The sequence below is a fragment of the Xiphias gladius genome, chromosome 9 (genome assembly GCF_016859285.1).
Source record: "Xiphias gladius isolate SHS-SW01 ecotype Sanya breed wild chromosome 9, ASM1685928v1, whole genome shotgun sequence".
NCBI lineage: Eukaryota > Metazoa > Chordata > Actinopteri > Istiophoriformes > Xiphiidae > Xiphias > Xiphias gladius.
In genome coordinates this window covers 3,919,353-3,934,931 of record NC_053408.1, presented here as the reverse complement: position 1 = coordinate 3,934,931, position 15,579 = coordinate 3,919,353, and the positions used below count along the sequence as shown (strand labels likewise).

General features: G+C 44.1%; 3 protein-coding genes across 6 annotated transcripts in view; 1 reads left to right on the top strand and 2 right to left on the bottom strand.

The window, feature by feature from the left end:
• The window catches only part of mrpl10 (mitochondrial ribosomal protein L10), a 5,845-nt gene extending 1,484 nt beyond the window's left edge, over positions 1 to 4,361 (bottom strand). Inside the window, exons 1-5 of one of the 3 annotated variants that reach the window (XM_040136284.1) lie at positions 4,250 to 4,361; positions 2,292 to 2,436; positions 1,917 to 2,086; positions 1,138 to 1,302; positions 312 to 456 (exon numbers count right to left, since the gene is read on the bottom strand). In XM_040136284.1, coding sequence (XP_039992218.1) covers positions 312 to 456; positions 1,138 to 1,302; positions 1,917 to 2,086; positions 2,292 to 2,373 — 562 coding nt within the window. In that variant the 5' untranslated portion in view covers positions 2,374 to 2,436; positions 4,250 to 4,361. Of the gene's footprint in view, positions 1 to 311; positions 457 to 1,137; positions 1,303 to 1,916; positions 2,087 to 2,291; positions 2,437 to 2,833; positions 3,035 to 4,249 lie in introns of those variants that run through there. The other 2 variants (XM_040136283.1, XM_040136285.1) reach the window with 2 other exon arrangements.
• On the top strand, positions 3,126 to 12,505 carry pnpo (pyridoxamine 5'-phosphate oxidase). Of its 2 annotated transcripts, none has more exons than XM_040136281.1 (7): positions 3,126 to 3,409; positions 4,062 to 4,186; positions 4,280 to 4,379; positions 5,351 to 5,404; positions 5,501 to 5,629; positions 5,718 to 5,788; positions 12,250 to 12,505. In XM_040136281.1, exons 1-7 carry the CDS (start codon positions 3,221 to 3,223, stop codon positions 12,416 to 12,418), a joined length of 837 nt encoding a protein of 278 aa, XP_039992215.1. In that variant the 5' UTR covers positions 3,126 to 3,220; the 3' UTR covers positions 12,419 to 12,505. The 2 variants fall into 2 exon arrangements, with proteins under 2 accessions (XP_039992215.1, XP_039992216.1); XM_040136282.1 differs by lacking the exon at positions 12,250 to 12,505 and adding an exon at positions 6,931 to 7,897.
• Positions 8,969 to 15,579, bottom strand: prr15lb (proline rich 15 like b). Its single transcript, XM_040136286.1, has 2 exons — positions 15,414 to 15,579; positions 8,969 to 10,073 (listed from the first exon to the last, which is right to left on the bottom strand). The coding sequence occupies exon 2, from the start codon at positions 10,044 to 10,046 to the stop codon at positions 9,711 to 9,713; it is 336 nt and encodes a 111-aa protein (XP_039992220.1). The 5' UTR covers positions 10,047 to 10,073; positions 15,414 to 15,579; the 3' UTR covers positions 8,969 to 9,710.

Genomic DNA, 15,579 nt, shown 5'->3' with positions numbered 1-15,579 from the left:
TTCTATCACTCTGCAAACATACCTTAAAGATATGAAATGAAGTCCCAAATTTATATTGGTTTCATCGCTACTACATTAATAATAACTTGGCTTACGGTGGAAATTCAAAATCAGGATCAACACCAGAATCAAATTGATTGTTTCTTGGCCCAAAGTGATTCAGTCTATGTTCCTGTGGTATTGTATCAAGCCTGTGCAATTTTGTCTGTACAAGATTGCACGATTGCGTGATTATAAACATTACAGTCTTTCTGCGTAACAAAGTTCCTCCTCGCGCGCAGAAATACCCAGAGAGCCTTAGATAAACATACCCAGGAGAGTCATCTGTGGGCTGGACCTCAGACTCGTCAGCATCTCCTTCACCTTTGGCTCTTTACTAACAAACAGAACTGTCGGACCGATGAACAGAGGAGCCATGTTGCAATAAATACTGTCTTTCAGGAACGACCGCACCACCTGAAAATGAGCATGATTCAAGGTTAGGTTAACCTCTAATGATCTTAAAGGTGAAATTAGTTTAAAAAAAAAAAAAAAAAAGGTTGCAGGGGTTGAAAGTTGTGTAGCATGTTGTTCTCAGTCTGTTACTTATCAACTTTGGATGTTTTATTAATAAGCAGTAGCTGCGGAGTAGATGTGTTGTTTCACAGCCCCGAATTTATTTGTGGAGACAGAATTATTGAGACTAAGGCAAGCGTTTGCCAAAAGATTAGAATTTCAAAAAATTCACAACTAAACTGCACGAAATATCAACATCAGCAAAATTTTAAATGCCACTGTGCTTTCTGATGGCAGAGGTCGTGTGATCCTTAGTCGGTGGTTCCATTTGTTGAAGAGAGAAATGTGACAGCGCTAGATTTTATGGTTTTAAAATGCAGTGCTGGTGTGCTCTAGTGGCCTAGGGGGGTTCCATGAACCAGTCCACAGCCTGGGACCTTTGTGCCCGTCAGTTCTCTACTGTGTGTTATCTAATTAAGACATTTAAAAAAAAAAGGGGGGGGGGCAGGAATAACTTCACCTGAGCAAGCTACGAAGGGGGAAGGCAGAATGGATGCTTGCACTGAGAACTCACTGTCACAATCAACATTTAAAAGACGAAAAGTAGTCACAAATGTAAAAATAAAACAGTTGTGGCATCACCTGGTTGGGGAAGAACTTGATAGTGACACCATGTTTGTAAAGTCTGTGCTTGAGACTCATCATGTCTGCAGCGTTGCTGGCGTTGTTCTGGACCACGGCGACCATCTTACAGTCCTGGAACAACTTCTCCAACTCCCTCTTCATGAGTAACATCAAAGCACTATCCTGACGAAATCAAAAGAAAGTTTGTGTCGCAGTGACATGCAACAGAAACGGGGTTCAGCAGGGCTACGTCTAACCACCGGTTGAAAACAAGAAAAAGAGAGAAACTGTTCTATTTCTGATCTAATTTTGCCCATAGTGAATGTGCGCCGCTGCTGAGGACTAGGGTTTGAAGACAACAAGGATGTTTGTAATCATCATTTATCAAATTCTGTCTGGATTAGTGCCATATTTTTTTTTCTTATTATTTTTTTTGTAATAGCATACAATAATAGTTTTGATAACAGTACGTCTGCCCTCTGCCAGCTTTATAAAAGATCTGGTTTTCCCCAGTTTGGTGTGGGGAAAACCTTAGTGGGCTGCACAGAGCCCCGACCTCAGCTCCATCCACCACCGTCAGGATGAACTGGGACGCAGACTGGTGTCTCCTGGAGGAAAACCTTCCCAGAAGAGTGGGGGTTGTTAAAGCTCGAGATTGACGCCCATGATGTTTGGAATAAAGTGTTCAATCAGCAAACACACAAGCGTGCAACGTTTCGACGTCCGCACACTTTTGGCCACTTATTGCTCTCAGAAATCCATCGGCTCGCTAACAGAGTTTCACGAGTGGACGTTACCTCCTGGACTTGTTTGGTTTGGGATGGATAGGCGCCCGGGGGGACGACCCTGGCGGGGGGGATGTACTTCGTAACAGCCACGAGCTTCTGTTTGAGGATGTGTAACGGTTTCCTGTGGCGGGTCACAGCCTTGGAGCCGTGCCGGACGCTCTGAGTCAGGGGAAGCCATCCTGAAAAGGCACAAAAGTCTGATGAACGCCTTCACCTCTCCACCGGAACACTGTGCTAACACCGGCTAACTGAGCAGCGCTGCTCTACGGCCGTTTAACCGGAGCACAGCTGACATTAACAAGTTCTAGAAAAACAGGGAGAAAAGCACCAACCCACTCCGGACAAAAAGCTAAAGTTATAAACACAGCACTGACTTTACAATACCTGGTTTCGGTAGTAGTTTTACACACAAGGTCGCCGCCATCTTCGACAGGAAAACGTGACGTAGGTAGTGAGGTTGTTCCATATGCTGCGTTCAGTTCCGCGTCGGCAGAAAGAGAATCACACCGGCCGACTGTGGAAGTTGGTCCTAAAAAATATGTTTTATCGTGTTACATTACAATTTATTTATTTATTTTTACTATTTCTACTTTGTAGATTAATACTGAAGACACCAGAACCATTAAATAACACACACGTGTTTCTCTCATTGGAAACTGTAAAAAGTGGGTAATTAGCTTTAGCTAAGTTGGTCTCACCAGCTAGCCTTAATTAACTGGAGTGCAGTCACTTGTTTCTACCTCTGTTTCCTATTAATTTTACATTTTGCCCCCCCCCCATTATACACTCGATGGTATAGTAATTTCTATAGTATGGTAAGATGTCAGAAAATCAGTTTCGACCTTTACTCTATAAATATTTACTTTATAGAGAATTTAAGCTGTCATAAATTCTCAGTAACTTCGTTATGACGGCCGTTTACTTACTTGAATTTAATTTGACAACGACACAACTTTGTGGCTGACCTTTAACGTTTTTTTGTTGTTGTTTGTTTTGTTTTTCCCGCTCTGCTGGTCGTAATAACAGATATGCCCTGAACGCAGCACGGCGCATCGATGTGTAGTTTTACTCATCGCCTCATCATCGCTTTCCGGATCGTGTTAGTGTTTGACTCGCGTCTGCCCTGCGCCCGGCCCTGTTTTTAAGCTTAGCCGGAGCCCAGGTGTGAAAATATGATTTACAAATCGTCCGGGCCGGTGTCGCCTGGTTCTGACACGTCAACTTTCTGCCCGGTCGCAAAGACCCCCGCAGGTTTGCGTAATGTTTTTACGTAAGGGAGGCTGCGGGGTTACGTCAGCGTCAGGGTGACAGGCATGAGGCGCATACTCAGTGCGAATTTATTGAGGTATTTTAGCTTATTTGGGAGCAATCCTCCGTGTCGTGTCCCTCTGACGGCGGGTCAACAGGCCGCTTTTGCACCGCACCTCTGCAGGAAATCGACGACTCGCGGCCCGAGCATGGACCTGAGTGACATGAGGAAGAAGTACAAAGGAGACGAGGAGGTGAGCAGCCCGTGTCAGCGGTGGAAAACAGCCGAGTCGTGTCACTTAGCTGCAGGGTTATGGGTGATCCGCGCTCGCAAGTCGGACGATTCCTGCACAAATCCGGCTTCAGGTGTCGTTTATTTACGCACTCGGCTGGCCAGAGTGCGTGCTACAGGCTGCAGGGAGACTGGAAGGAGCCTGGAAGGCGTCTTGTGATTGCGTGCCCTCCGGGGTGTCTGGCCCGAGCAGCCAATTCAGAGAGAGAAACAAAACGCCAAAACCCTCCGAGTCCACACCGTGAACCACCTCGCGGGAAAACTCAGGGCGACGCTTCTGGCGCGGCCCTCATCGGAAATCCGCGGGTCGTGCCTTAGACGTGCCGCGGGGACGAGCGGGTGAAAACCCGTCAGTCAAGAAATAGAAGGACTCTTGGGGGGTCAAAAAATAAACAGTCGCCAGCTGTGGTGTCTTCCACACGGGGGGGGGGTATACTAAGTACTGACTCGGTGCGGTGCCCAAACCCCCCTTTTTTTCTTTTTGCATGCAACTGTAAATTATCCCGTGAGCCGTTCAAGGTCCGCATGAAGTCTGCGTAGCAGTCTCCTCACTCTGCTTCCCGTTGCATTCACAAACGACCAGTTATTTATTTATCTATTTATTTTGTTCACAGTGCTTCGAGGAGAGCCAGCTCGTGTCTCTGGACCCAATCAAGCAGTTCGGAAACTGGTTTGATCAAGCCACGAAGTGCCCCGAAATCGGAGAGGCCAACGCCATGTGCATCGCCACCGCCTCCAGGTAGGCAACGCCGGGGAAAAAAAAAAAGGTGCCGATGTTCTCTCGGGGTATTTGGCGGCTCACCGTGGGGTCTCGTCTCTCCTGTCTGCTCAGTGACGGGCGCCCGTCCGCTCGCATGGTCCTGCTGAAGGGTTACGGCAACGAAGGTTTCCGGTTCTTTACGAACTACGAGAGCAGAAAGGGTTCCGAGCTGGTAGGTAACCGGTCTGACTTTCTCCCCCCGGCCGCCTCACAGCAGCCTCGGTTGTCCGTGCCGCCCCCTTGGGTGCCTTTGTGTGACCTTAAAACGATTCCTAAATACCTTTTTTTTTTTCTGTACATGGGATTTCACGGTCGTCGCTGGGCGAAATTCGTGGCGCGTCAGTCGCAAATGCGGTAAATGAAACGACGTGAAGTCTCCGCAATCACGTCAGTTTTATTCAGACGCGGGACACGAGCTGAAACCATTAGTCAAACAATCGGTTGGTTTAATCTAAGAAAAATAAACAGTGTTCTCTGGTTCCAGCTTCTCAAACGTTTTTACAACACTTGAAAAATTGAATATTTTTGACATTGGAAATGCAGGAAAACTGCATTTTTGTACGGAAAAGCCCAATATATAATATATAATATATCTCCATGCCAACATCCAGTATGTATGGCATGTAAATGTTCCACGCTTCTTCAAAGTAATCCCACACGCAGAAATCACTGATTACATTTTGTCTCTTTTACCTGTCAAGTCTGACTAATGCATTTTTTCTACAATGAACTCAACCAGCTTTCCATAAACGGGTAGTATACTGGCAATAATATAATTCTTGGATTATAATTTTTAAAATATTGAATTTTTCTATATGACTTTTTAAGATGCTGAAATTTATTCGTAGTCTGGATTAGAGCAGAAAGGATTGATCGTTTAATCGATTTGTCAATCGACGGAAAATTTCCCCAGCAACATTCAAACATTTCTGACATTTTTATGGACCAGGGAGTCAATCGATCAATCGAGAGAATGGAAGACTGGAAGATTAATCGATAATGAAAATAGTCTGCCAGTGTTCCCTGTTTGAAAAGGTCTTGCTGAGTGGTAATACTTACTTTACATTGCCTGTTCTTTTTTTTTTTTCTAATGTCAGGTTTACTTCTTTACGTCACCCCAGCTGATCTGTCTTTTGTCCACAGGAGAACAATCCATACGCATGCCTGGTCTTCTACTGGGAACCCCTGAACAGACAGGTGCTTCAAATTCCGTCTTATTAATAATATTTTATATACTCATTCATTTATTTTGTCCTGCAGTGAATGTCTACTTATTTTAATGCTGATATGCAGATTCGCATTGAGGGCAACGTGGAGCGGATCCCCTACCAGAGCTCCTGTGAATACTTCCACTCCCGGCCGAAGAGCAGCCAGATCGGGGCTGTTGTGAGTCGACAGAGCACTCCCGTTCCTAACAGAGATGTAAGAACACAGGACCGCGTTATGTTACGCAGGTGGTGCACGCCGCACGTGTCGAAGGCTCAGTTTTTCGATGTGCCCTTTTCTCTAGTATCTAAGGCAGAAAAATGCAGAGCTGGAGACGAAGTACAAGGAAGCAGAGGTGCCCATGCCTGACTACTGGTAAGCATCGCTTTTTGTTCCGTACATCGAACTATCAAATCTCAAAGTGATGGGAGAGGTGAAGAATCTTTGGTGCATTTTCCCTGGCAAGATTCTATAAGTCATATCAAAGCCGTAGTTTGACATTTCGGGACATAGGCTCGTTCTCCGCCTCACAGAGAGCTTGGTGAGAAGGTCGATACCAGTTTCAGCTCGTTTCTTGCTCCTGCCCAGGAAATAATCTGGGCCCCACAGCCCCCCCCTTTTTTAAAACAGCGAATTGTGTTGACTTTATCTCACAGTCTTACACAAGTCTCTACAGTACAGAGCGAGAGGAGTGTGACGCCCAGACATTAAACCTATGAAATATCATTTGTTAATTAGTAAGATCCCGAGGTCGTCGTAGGCGGATTTTGTCACATTTATTCGGAGCCAGTCTTCTGACCTGACTCCGCGTGCACGCGTCCGCTAAAGGTTAGAGACAAAGGACTGACCACGTAGTTTGTTTTTTTTACTGGAAGCAATTGCGAAACAGTCGTGTTACAGTATTAATGACGAATGCACTGATTGTGATTCCAAACCGGGAGCCAGAGTTAGACCGACCTGTTATTCGCAGAAGCTGTCAAATCAGTTACACCGTGCCTCACGTCAGGGGAGAAACGGTGAAGTTAAGTATCAGAAATGAAAGATCAGCATAAAGTTCTCAGAGGGAATACGACACCGTGATTAATCCAGTAAATACACACATCGAGTCCAAAAGGGGGAGAGTAAACGGAGCACATTTCAATACATCACCTCGAGGCAGAGAGCACAGTGGCTGGCTTGGTTAGCGTCGAGCTGATCATAGAGAAACCTGTACCACATCACGAATCAGTAACCGCAAAACAGCTGTATTAGAGAGTACCTCCAGATAAAGGTCCAACAAGTGCACTTGGAGAGTAGATAAAATTGTCAATGTCAATGTTTGCTCGGTCACAAATCTGACAATGTGATGGATGTGCCGGCAGGACTGTGCCAGCGGGGGTTGTTATAGCAAAAGGGCTTGTTGAACCAACAAGCCGAAACCAACTGCCGGTGGCGGAACAGCCGGGCTAGCCGTGCCGATTCCATACGGAGTCTTGCTCCTAATGTTCTCACTGTCCTGTGCCGTGCCTTGCTAACAGGGGCGGCTACATCGTCAAGCCGTACCTGATCGAGTTCTGGCAGGGCCAGACCAACCGGCTTCACGACCGCATCGTCTTCACCAAACCCCGGGACGGAGAGTCTGAGCCGGGGGAGTTTCAGCACGCTGCAGAGGGAGGCTGGGTGTACCAGCGACTGTCTCCATGAGAAGCACCCCAGCAGGGCCGTCGTATGCAGGAAGGGACGGAAACGTCATCTGGAATATGACCTTTTCATTGATTACAAAAAAATCGCCATCTTTACCTCGTGTTGTCTTTGAACCCGACCGTGACAAGTTCTTGACGTCAGCACACATTTTCAGTGGTAGCCATGGATCCGAGCGGTGCCACGCAACCTGACTGCACTGTACAAGTTTACATTTTCCGCGCATTACGAAATGAAAGGACTGCTGGGCGCTGTGTGGGAGGCGCAGCGACTGACACGGGAGAGCAAACTCCACGTGCTTTTGTTAAACAATGATCGACAGCGACGCTGGTTACTCAGCAGAGTCGGCGTCGACCTTTAGGACCGGGACACTAAACCAATATCTCTAAAAGCACAGTCTGTAACACTGCCTCTCCGCCTGCCGGCGGTTCTCCGACACGATTGTTCTCCATTGACGCTACTCCATTCGGTCCATTTTCAGTGTTGAAATAACTGGTAACACCTTATTTCATAGGTTGGTAATTTCCTAATAGTCCCCAAGAACTAGTCAACTACAGGTGCAGTCGTACAAAGAATCGATCAATTTAAAACCAAATGCATACACTCAGTGGCCGCTTTATCAGGTACACCTGTACAATCCCAGAGAGTCCGTTACACCTGCTCTGCTAATGAAGTCTGCCTCCGTCATGTGCACGGTTGTGTAGGCTTTCAATTACAGGTTTTATCACCGAGGTCACAGTCAGTGGGTTGTGCTGGGCTGCATTATATTCAGAGGTGTCCCTAATATTTTGCCCCACGCACATATGTAAACTTACGACCTTAGTTCTAAGTAATAAGTGAATTGAAGCATTTCTGACAAAGTCAACAAAAACTGAACACTAGAAGAATTTATGGCAGAGCAGTTCTGTTGAATTGAAATAGACTGTGCGGGTGTGCCTAATAAAGTGGCCCCTGAGTGTATTCGCTCTTGTAAAACTGTATTCCTCATTTTTTGTTTAATGGTATTTTTGTAGGCTAAATTCACATGTTCGCATGTTCAGATGACCTGCCGAGCACTCGCCAAAGGTTGTCCGGGTCATGTTAGCAATCGGTTGGAGGTGTAATGAGCAACTGTCTCCATTTTCTTTTTCTCTATAACCTGCACCGAAAGTCATCGTCATTTCCAGGAACCTTCCTGTGAATAGAATCCAATTTTCTAAGAAAATTAGAGGAAATTGTCCGGCCCCTAAAGTAAGGTGTTTCCAATTCATTCATGTAGTCCTCACACTTGACTTTAAATAATCATGAAGTGATTGTAACAGTCCATGACAATTGATCCTGCCTTTTAATGATGAGATTAAAGGAGCTGATGATGCTATTTGTGCCAATTATCATGTGTATAACGTATGTCTTGTTCTACCTGATAATGACATAGTTGTTTATTGTTTAATGATGAAGAAAATGCTTTTTTTTTTTTCTTTTTTTTTTGACTTGAATTAACTGTGGAATATAGCCAGTAATAAAGTTTAATTTGTAACTCAGGATGAAGTGCATTTTGTGGCCAGCGGACGTCTGCAGCGCGACACCTTTTTTTTTTTTTTAAAAACGTCAAAGATCGACGAAACGGAATTGCGGCGCGTCGGGACTGAAAATGAAAAAACCGGAGCGCGTCTGCAGTCGGGCTGCGAGCCGACGCAGGGAACGCCGCGTTGCCAAACGTCGAAGCAGGCCCTGCGGTATCGAATGCCAGTGTCCGCTTACAGTCACCGCGTCAGCAAAACCAGCCGACACAGGCTCGGGTGACATGACACAACCTGCCAGACTCCTCCACAAATACACAGTACTCTTTCATATTAACACATCTTGATACATTTATTACAAACAAAGTACTTTTTTTTTTTTTTTTTTCGTAAGGATTCCAGAAAAGATCATATCAACGGCGTTTTTCTAATTTACCTGTGGAGTATCACCAATGTCTCAGACACAGTCGTTAAACTCAAGTCTCTAGTTGCTTTGGTCATAAATATGTAATAAAAATTTACTGTTCTTTGGTTGCACACCACACAGACATATTGTGCTCCGATTGAATAACACATAAAAAAAAAAAGAAAAGGAAGTTTAATTCAAAAACTCTACATCCGTGATAATAAAAATAAAAACTTTAATTACTACAACGTTGCCTTTAAATCGTGAGGATGAAGATGCCTGAGGTTAGGCAGAGTTTTTTTTTTTTACTTTCCCTCCACGTCAGTGATCATACTTAACGACACATAACAACAGTTTGAGCACGAGGAAGTTATAGAGAGTTTTCATGTTCAGTTTTCGGAGTAAAACATTTCACAATTCCAAAGAAAAATGTCCCCTGTACTTGGTTTTAGCCTCCAGTCTGACTAATGGGCTGTCTGCTGATACCAGTTGTTTGTATAGGTGTGATTTCCCTGGTTACAGTATCTACCTGGGTGTGGTGCATGGTAACAAGTGTTTATCCACCTTGCCCACTGCACATGTGGTGCCACGTGGCTGTGTTTTCGTCTATCTTAGCCTTTGTCGAAGCTCTCATTAAGCGCGACACCGATATATGACACATTCGTGATCAAGTATGTTTATTTTGGTGGTTACGTTTTCGGGAGCACGTGCGCTATTTGTCAGTCTTTTTTTTATGGCTCTTGTCACTGAGGCTGTGCTCTGCGAACAGATTTGGGTTCTCGGCCAGCGTGGCGCGGACCTTCTTCTTCTCCTTGAAGCGACCGGAGTGGGAGACCTTGACGTGGCGGCCCTTGGTGGCGGATTTGTCCACGATCTTCTCCAGCCTGGCATTGAACTGGCTGTCCCTGTGGTCGGGAGGGGGGTTACTGCCCGAGTGCTCTTTGTTCCCGGCGTTACTACCATACTCCGCCGGGATCTCATACAGAACCTTAGATTCAGATTTCTTCTTGCGCGAGAAGGTCAGCTTCCACCAGCTTGGGTCAGCCATGGCACCAACGGAGACCGGAGGATTGACCTGAGGGTCGCAGAGCACACAGACGTACGGTTACTGACGATGGTTAGATCTCCATCTGGCACTAACATTGCAGTCAACATAAAATAGACATTCAATTCAAGTGAAACAGTTGTTCGAGAAGGTTCCTCCTCGGGGTCGCAACTTTACTGTGCCGTCACATTTCAGATACTGGGTCCTTGAAACATGTTGGGGCAGTAAAATTTACCGAACACCACAGTGATGTCCTTTAACAACCTGAGGAGTAGTTTTTATTCTACAACCACACACAAATTACGCACAGTGTGTTTTGAAGGCTGACATTGACGTTTTTCTGGACTAGATACCTTTAAATTTTAAATGTTTAGATAGAGGATGCTTTTTTTTTTTAAATTTAACATCCAAGAAAGGGTCCTGAATTATCCCGTCAGCACGGAGGCTTTGAAACAGCCTTCAGAACAACATGCAGTGAGATCGGCGCCAGACCCTAATACATAAGAGAGTCGGAGCTAATGGGGCTTAAGAAACTTACACTGACACAAATCTTTGACAGAGCTTGTAAATAAAAGCAGGGGGACTTTACGCTTGCTGTTTCCCGTGTCAGTTACGAACCTCCAACCTCAACTAGCATTAAACAAATGAATTAAATGAAAGTTTCACAGACTTTCTGTGGTGCCTGGTGAAAGGTTTTCTTCGGGTTTGGAGTTCCGCTTGGGGAGTCTGGATTTATAAATCCTGATTAGGGCCTGCTCCTCTTGTCCAGTTTATTATTCCGATCTTTTATTTGAGAAAAAGTGGCAATACCACATCATAAAAAATATTCCGTCACAAGTGAAAGTCCTGCATTCGAAATTCTGAAGCAAAAGTAGAGTAAAATGAACTTAAAGTATTAAAAGTAAAAGTGAATTATGGAGGTACAATGACAACTGCTGTTGTCACTACATTACTGATGCATTCATTTGAATACACGGCTCAATGGTTTTGTGTTTTTATATCGTGTTTTGTTCTCATATTTGATGAACTGTTGATGTACAATATCTGGACGAGAGTGGAAGATAATTTCATATAATCAAGTCAAGAGCCAAGAATATCACTTTAAACTGTGAAATTAATAACCAGAAAATACAAGTTATTGTCTATTTACAAATTTTATTTGGTAAATCCAGAGTCCAGTTTTTTTTCCCAGAAAGAAATGTGCACATAATATTAATCTGGTCCAGGACTCATTTGAAGAATCCTTAGTAATTTTTTACTTTTTAATTTTATTATTAATAAAAATTTAAATTTTTTTATTGCATTTTCATTTTATTGCACCTTTGTATTTTTTATCCTTTTTTTAAATTTATTTATTTTTTTACTTTGCTGGATCATGTATCACATATAGAACCAGGCTGCGGGGACCAAGACCTCCACTGCACTATTATTAAAACACGGAAAAACATGTAAACTACTTTGTGTCACATACTGTATTAGATACACTGAAATTTAAAACACCAGTCAAAAGACACACTCACACACCAGCACACATACAACAGTAACCAGAGGGGTCACACGCATTCGCCTCGGAAAGTCTCCGTGTTCTGACCGTCACCACGGACGGCTTCCCTTCATCCGTGGCACTTCTCCGTGATTAGGAGGCGTCACCTGATGGGGGAGGACACCCGACACTCCGCTCTCTGCTGATGAATTAATGAGCATCTGAACGGTATCTTCTGTCCCTCCCATGTGATCCGATATGGGAGGCAGACCAAAAAAAAAAGAGGGCCTTCGTCTTAATGCTGCCCCAGGAGCTCAGACACCTGTTGTGTGACGGGTAAAGTGAAGGGCGCCCTAAATGTCAGAATCACGAAAGAGCCGTGAGTCTCCGGATTATCCGTTCCCCGTGTTCGATTTAATCTGAGACCACTGCGGTTGACAGTTGCGTGTAGACTGGCCTGCCCCCCAGCCGTTGTGATCCCCGGTCGCATGGAAAATCGTACCGTCGTTGGCGATTACAGATTTGTGACACGAGGGTCTTCAGTAGCTTAGTGATGTAGGTTACTTATCTCACATGGATCGACCCGACCGGGGGGGGGCTGGGGTCATAATACACAGAAAACTTGTGCTTTGTTGCTGATTTTGTTATTTATCGTTCCTATCTCTTAACATTTCCCTGTGTTTCGTTTGCATCTCGTCTCTAAGCCTTTTATTACTTTTATAGTTATTTCAACCGCCGGAGAGGAAGCTGTGTCCGCCAGCTCTTTTCGGAGCTTCCGACCGTATCTTACAATCTTGGTCAGCATCTTCGGAAAAAGCGAACGCGTGGGCCCAAAAGATTCATCGATTATCGGAAGAGGCGCCGAGGAACTTCCAGTCGATCGACTAATTGATCAGTCGTTGGAACGTGAAAATAGTAGGGGCAACAATGGAAATACATTCAGGACTTTATTGTTCTCTGCCTAACAAAGTCTAATATGTTGAGCTTGAGCTAAGAACTGCTTTCAGAAGTCTGATTCAAGGCAAAGGGAAGGCACGTTGTATTTTTATTGCAACTTTCCACTGTGGACCTTGATTTATGTTTTTTTTTTTTTTTTCAAGCTATTTCTTCCAAACATCCATTAATTAACTGACAAAAAAAAATAAAAAAAAAATATTTTGACAATCAGTTAATCATTTCAGCCATTTTTTAATCAAAAATGCCAAAATATTTCATAGTTCCAGCTTCTCAAATGTGAGAATTGGCTGCTTTTCTGGGTCTCACACGGTAGTAAATGGAATATTCTGGGGCTTTGGCCTGTTGGTTGGACAGGCGAGACGTTTGCTGAGGTCATCTTGCGCTTCAGGGTATTGTGCTGGACGTATTTCACTGTTTTCGAATGTTTTACAGGGCCGAACTTTAAAACAAATCTGGTTTAGTCACCCGATTAATCAGTAAACATTGGTCGCAGCCCCAGCGCGAATCATGTTACCGCGACGTAACTAGTTTGACTAAGGCTGTGGACCTGTGTTGCATGTCCCATCCCTCTTCCTCCCTCCCCCCTCCCCATAGATCCTGTCTCTGTGTCCACTCTCGACTGTCGTAAAAGTCCCGTCGCACTCTTTTAAAAGGTGGTTTTTCTCGTTGTAACATATCGTCAACACCAGGAACAAATAAGTTTATCATTACAATTGTGAGGTTCAGCGTTTAGTCGCAGATCTAGCCAGTGGCGGGAAGTATCTCAGTACATTTACTCGAGTACTGAGGTGCTTGTACTTTACCTGAGTGTTTCCATTTAATGCGACTTTATACTTCTACTCCACTGCAGAGGGAAACGTGGTACTTTTTACTCCTCTACATTGATTTAATAACTTTAATTTTAGTATTCTGGCAACTGCAGCTAATAAAACCAGATTTTATGGGTTTCACAAATGCCACGGTTCAACCTTTATGAGGGCTGTCAGGAAGCAATGAGCTGCACAAATCCTGCTTTGGTGTGGTCATTTTATCACGAAGCACCTATGCAAATAAAGAGTCCGTGCCCTTTGCAGAATCACTCATCTTGCTCTTATCTGAGCCATGTGATGTTAGACACCTGGCACAAGCAAATAGTGCAAAGGTTTGAGAAATACACAGTGTAGGAAACATTGACAATTAGTATTTTATTTTATCTTTTATTTACTATCGCAGCAGGGTCTGAATGGTAACTTGAAAACTGTACTTTAAGGACATTTAGAGGAACTTTTGTTACATAAGAGCCCTCTTGCCTTATTCTTCTGGTCTTAATGTTCCTTCTGGGTCCAGTAATGCTCAGTTACGCTTATTTCTGACCTGCTTGTGTTCAGACACTCGGGCAACAGATAGCGTTGCTGACCAAGAAGAGCTTTTAAGAGATCCCCCTGTGGCCCGCAGCATCCATCTCACACCACAGTGTTTACCTCTGTTTCCCAGCTTCTTTAATGATTTTAGATTCAAGCCCTAAATCTAAAGTGAATTCACTTTTTTCTCTTTCCTTTAATTCTCTCTTTTTTTTTAAACTTTTTTAACAAAGCCCAGGCTGCTCTATGACAAACACTCACACTGCATTTACATAGTGTTGTTGACTTTCCGTCAAGCAGTTTCTGCAGAACAAAGTATCTGAGAGGGCTTGAGCAGCACCTTCACACCATGTTAAGTAAGAGAACATAGCAGTACAATATGTACACACATTTCTTTTAGTATGGCATGTTTGACTTAGATGTGACCTTTGAGACAAAGAGCTTTGTTGACACAAAGGAGGCCCTCCATAGTTCTCTTTAATAAGTTACCGTGTGTTTTGTTATGTGTGGGTGAGCCGCTCAGCAAAGGGAGAGGAGACTCCAAGGGCGCCGGTGGCTGTGCCGACCTCATAATTGAGCCGAAGGTTCATTAGATTCTCAGGTTTCGTCCCCTTGTGCCAGCTTCACCGCTGACCCGTAACAGCAACGCCGAGTGAGCTGATGAGGGGCCCTTGGTTGCTCTTTGTCCGTTTGTTTAGAATGATGCTAACTTGCATCTATCTTAGTGTTTCCAATTCTTTCGAATTGTTTGTTCTGTGGGCATTTTTTAGATTCCGTCGAGACGTCAGAGGAAGCTGACGGCTGATTTTGCCTTAAAACTTACATTAGGATGGGACATTATTATTCTGGTGAGGCTGCAAGGTCCAAAAATGACGATCAATTCATGACTTTATCACTTCCATGACTTAATTTTGGAAGATATATTATTCTCGCATTCAGGCAGTCGCCAGCTTTTGTGTTTCGGTTTCTGTTCTCTAAAATTTTTCTTAATATCAAACACTGAAAACCTGCCTCCGTCTTGTAGGGTTTCAACCACAGATTATTTTTTGCAGTTAATCAATTGTTCTGTAAAGCATCATTAAAAACCTTGAAAAATGCCCATCACAATATCCTGGAGCACCTGTTAAAGTAATTAAATGTCTTGTTTTGTCCGCCCGACGGTCCAAAAGCCAAAGATGTTCAGGTTTTCCCATCACGTGTGACAAAGAAAAGCAGGAAATCCTCACATCTGAGACGCCGGGCTGATCATTTTGCGTAAAAACCATTAAACGCTTGTCAAAATGGTTTAGGAATGGAATTTTCTTTCAGTCGACTAATCCGTTAATCGACAGTTCTACCGTCGTCGATAGAAAACCAGTCCTGCACTTTCTCGCTCTATGTCTGACAGAGTCTGATATGTTGCATTTTTTAGATGTACTGTGAGATACCGATGATGAACCAAACCAATGCTCTGGACAACGTCGCCGGATCTGTTTCTGAGGCCAGTGTGCATTCTGTTGCCAAGCATGTAAAACTCTCACAAGAGCAGATTCTGAAGCAGTAAATAAGAGACGTAAAACAGCGTTCAGGGGCACAAATGTGTTTTCTTACCTTGTTGACGACGAGCTGGCCGCAGGAGATTTTTCTCAGATGTGATACTGAACCGCCATGCTCACAAATTCTTCAACTCCTCTCTCTGTTTTTTTTTTTTTTTTAAATTATTATCATTCTCCTCGAGTGATCGTGCACAGGTGCTGCATCTCTTCCTCTCTGCCTC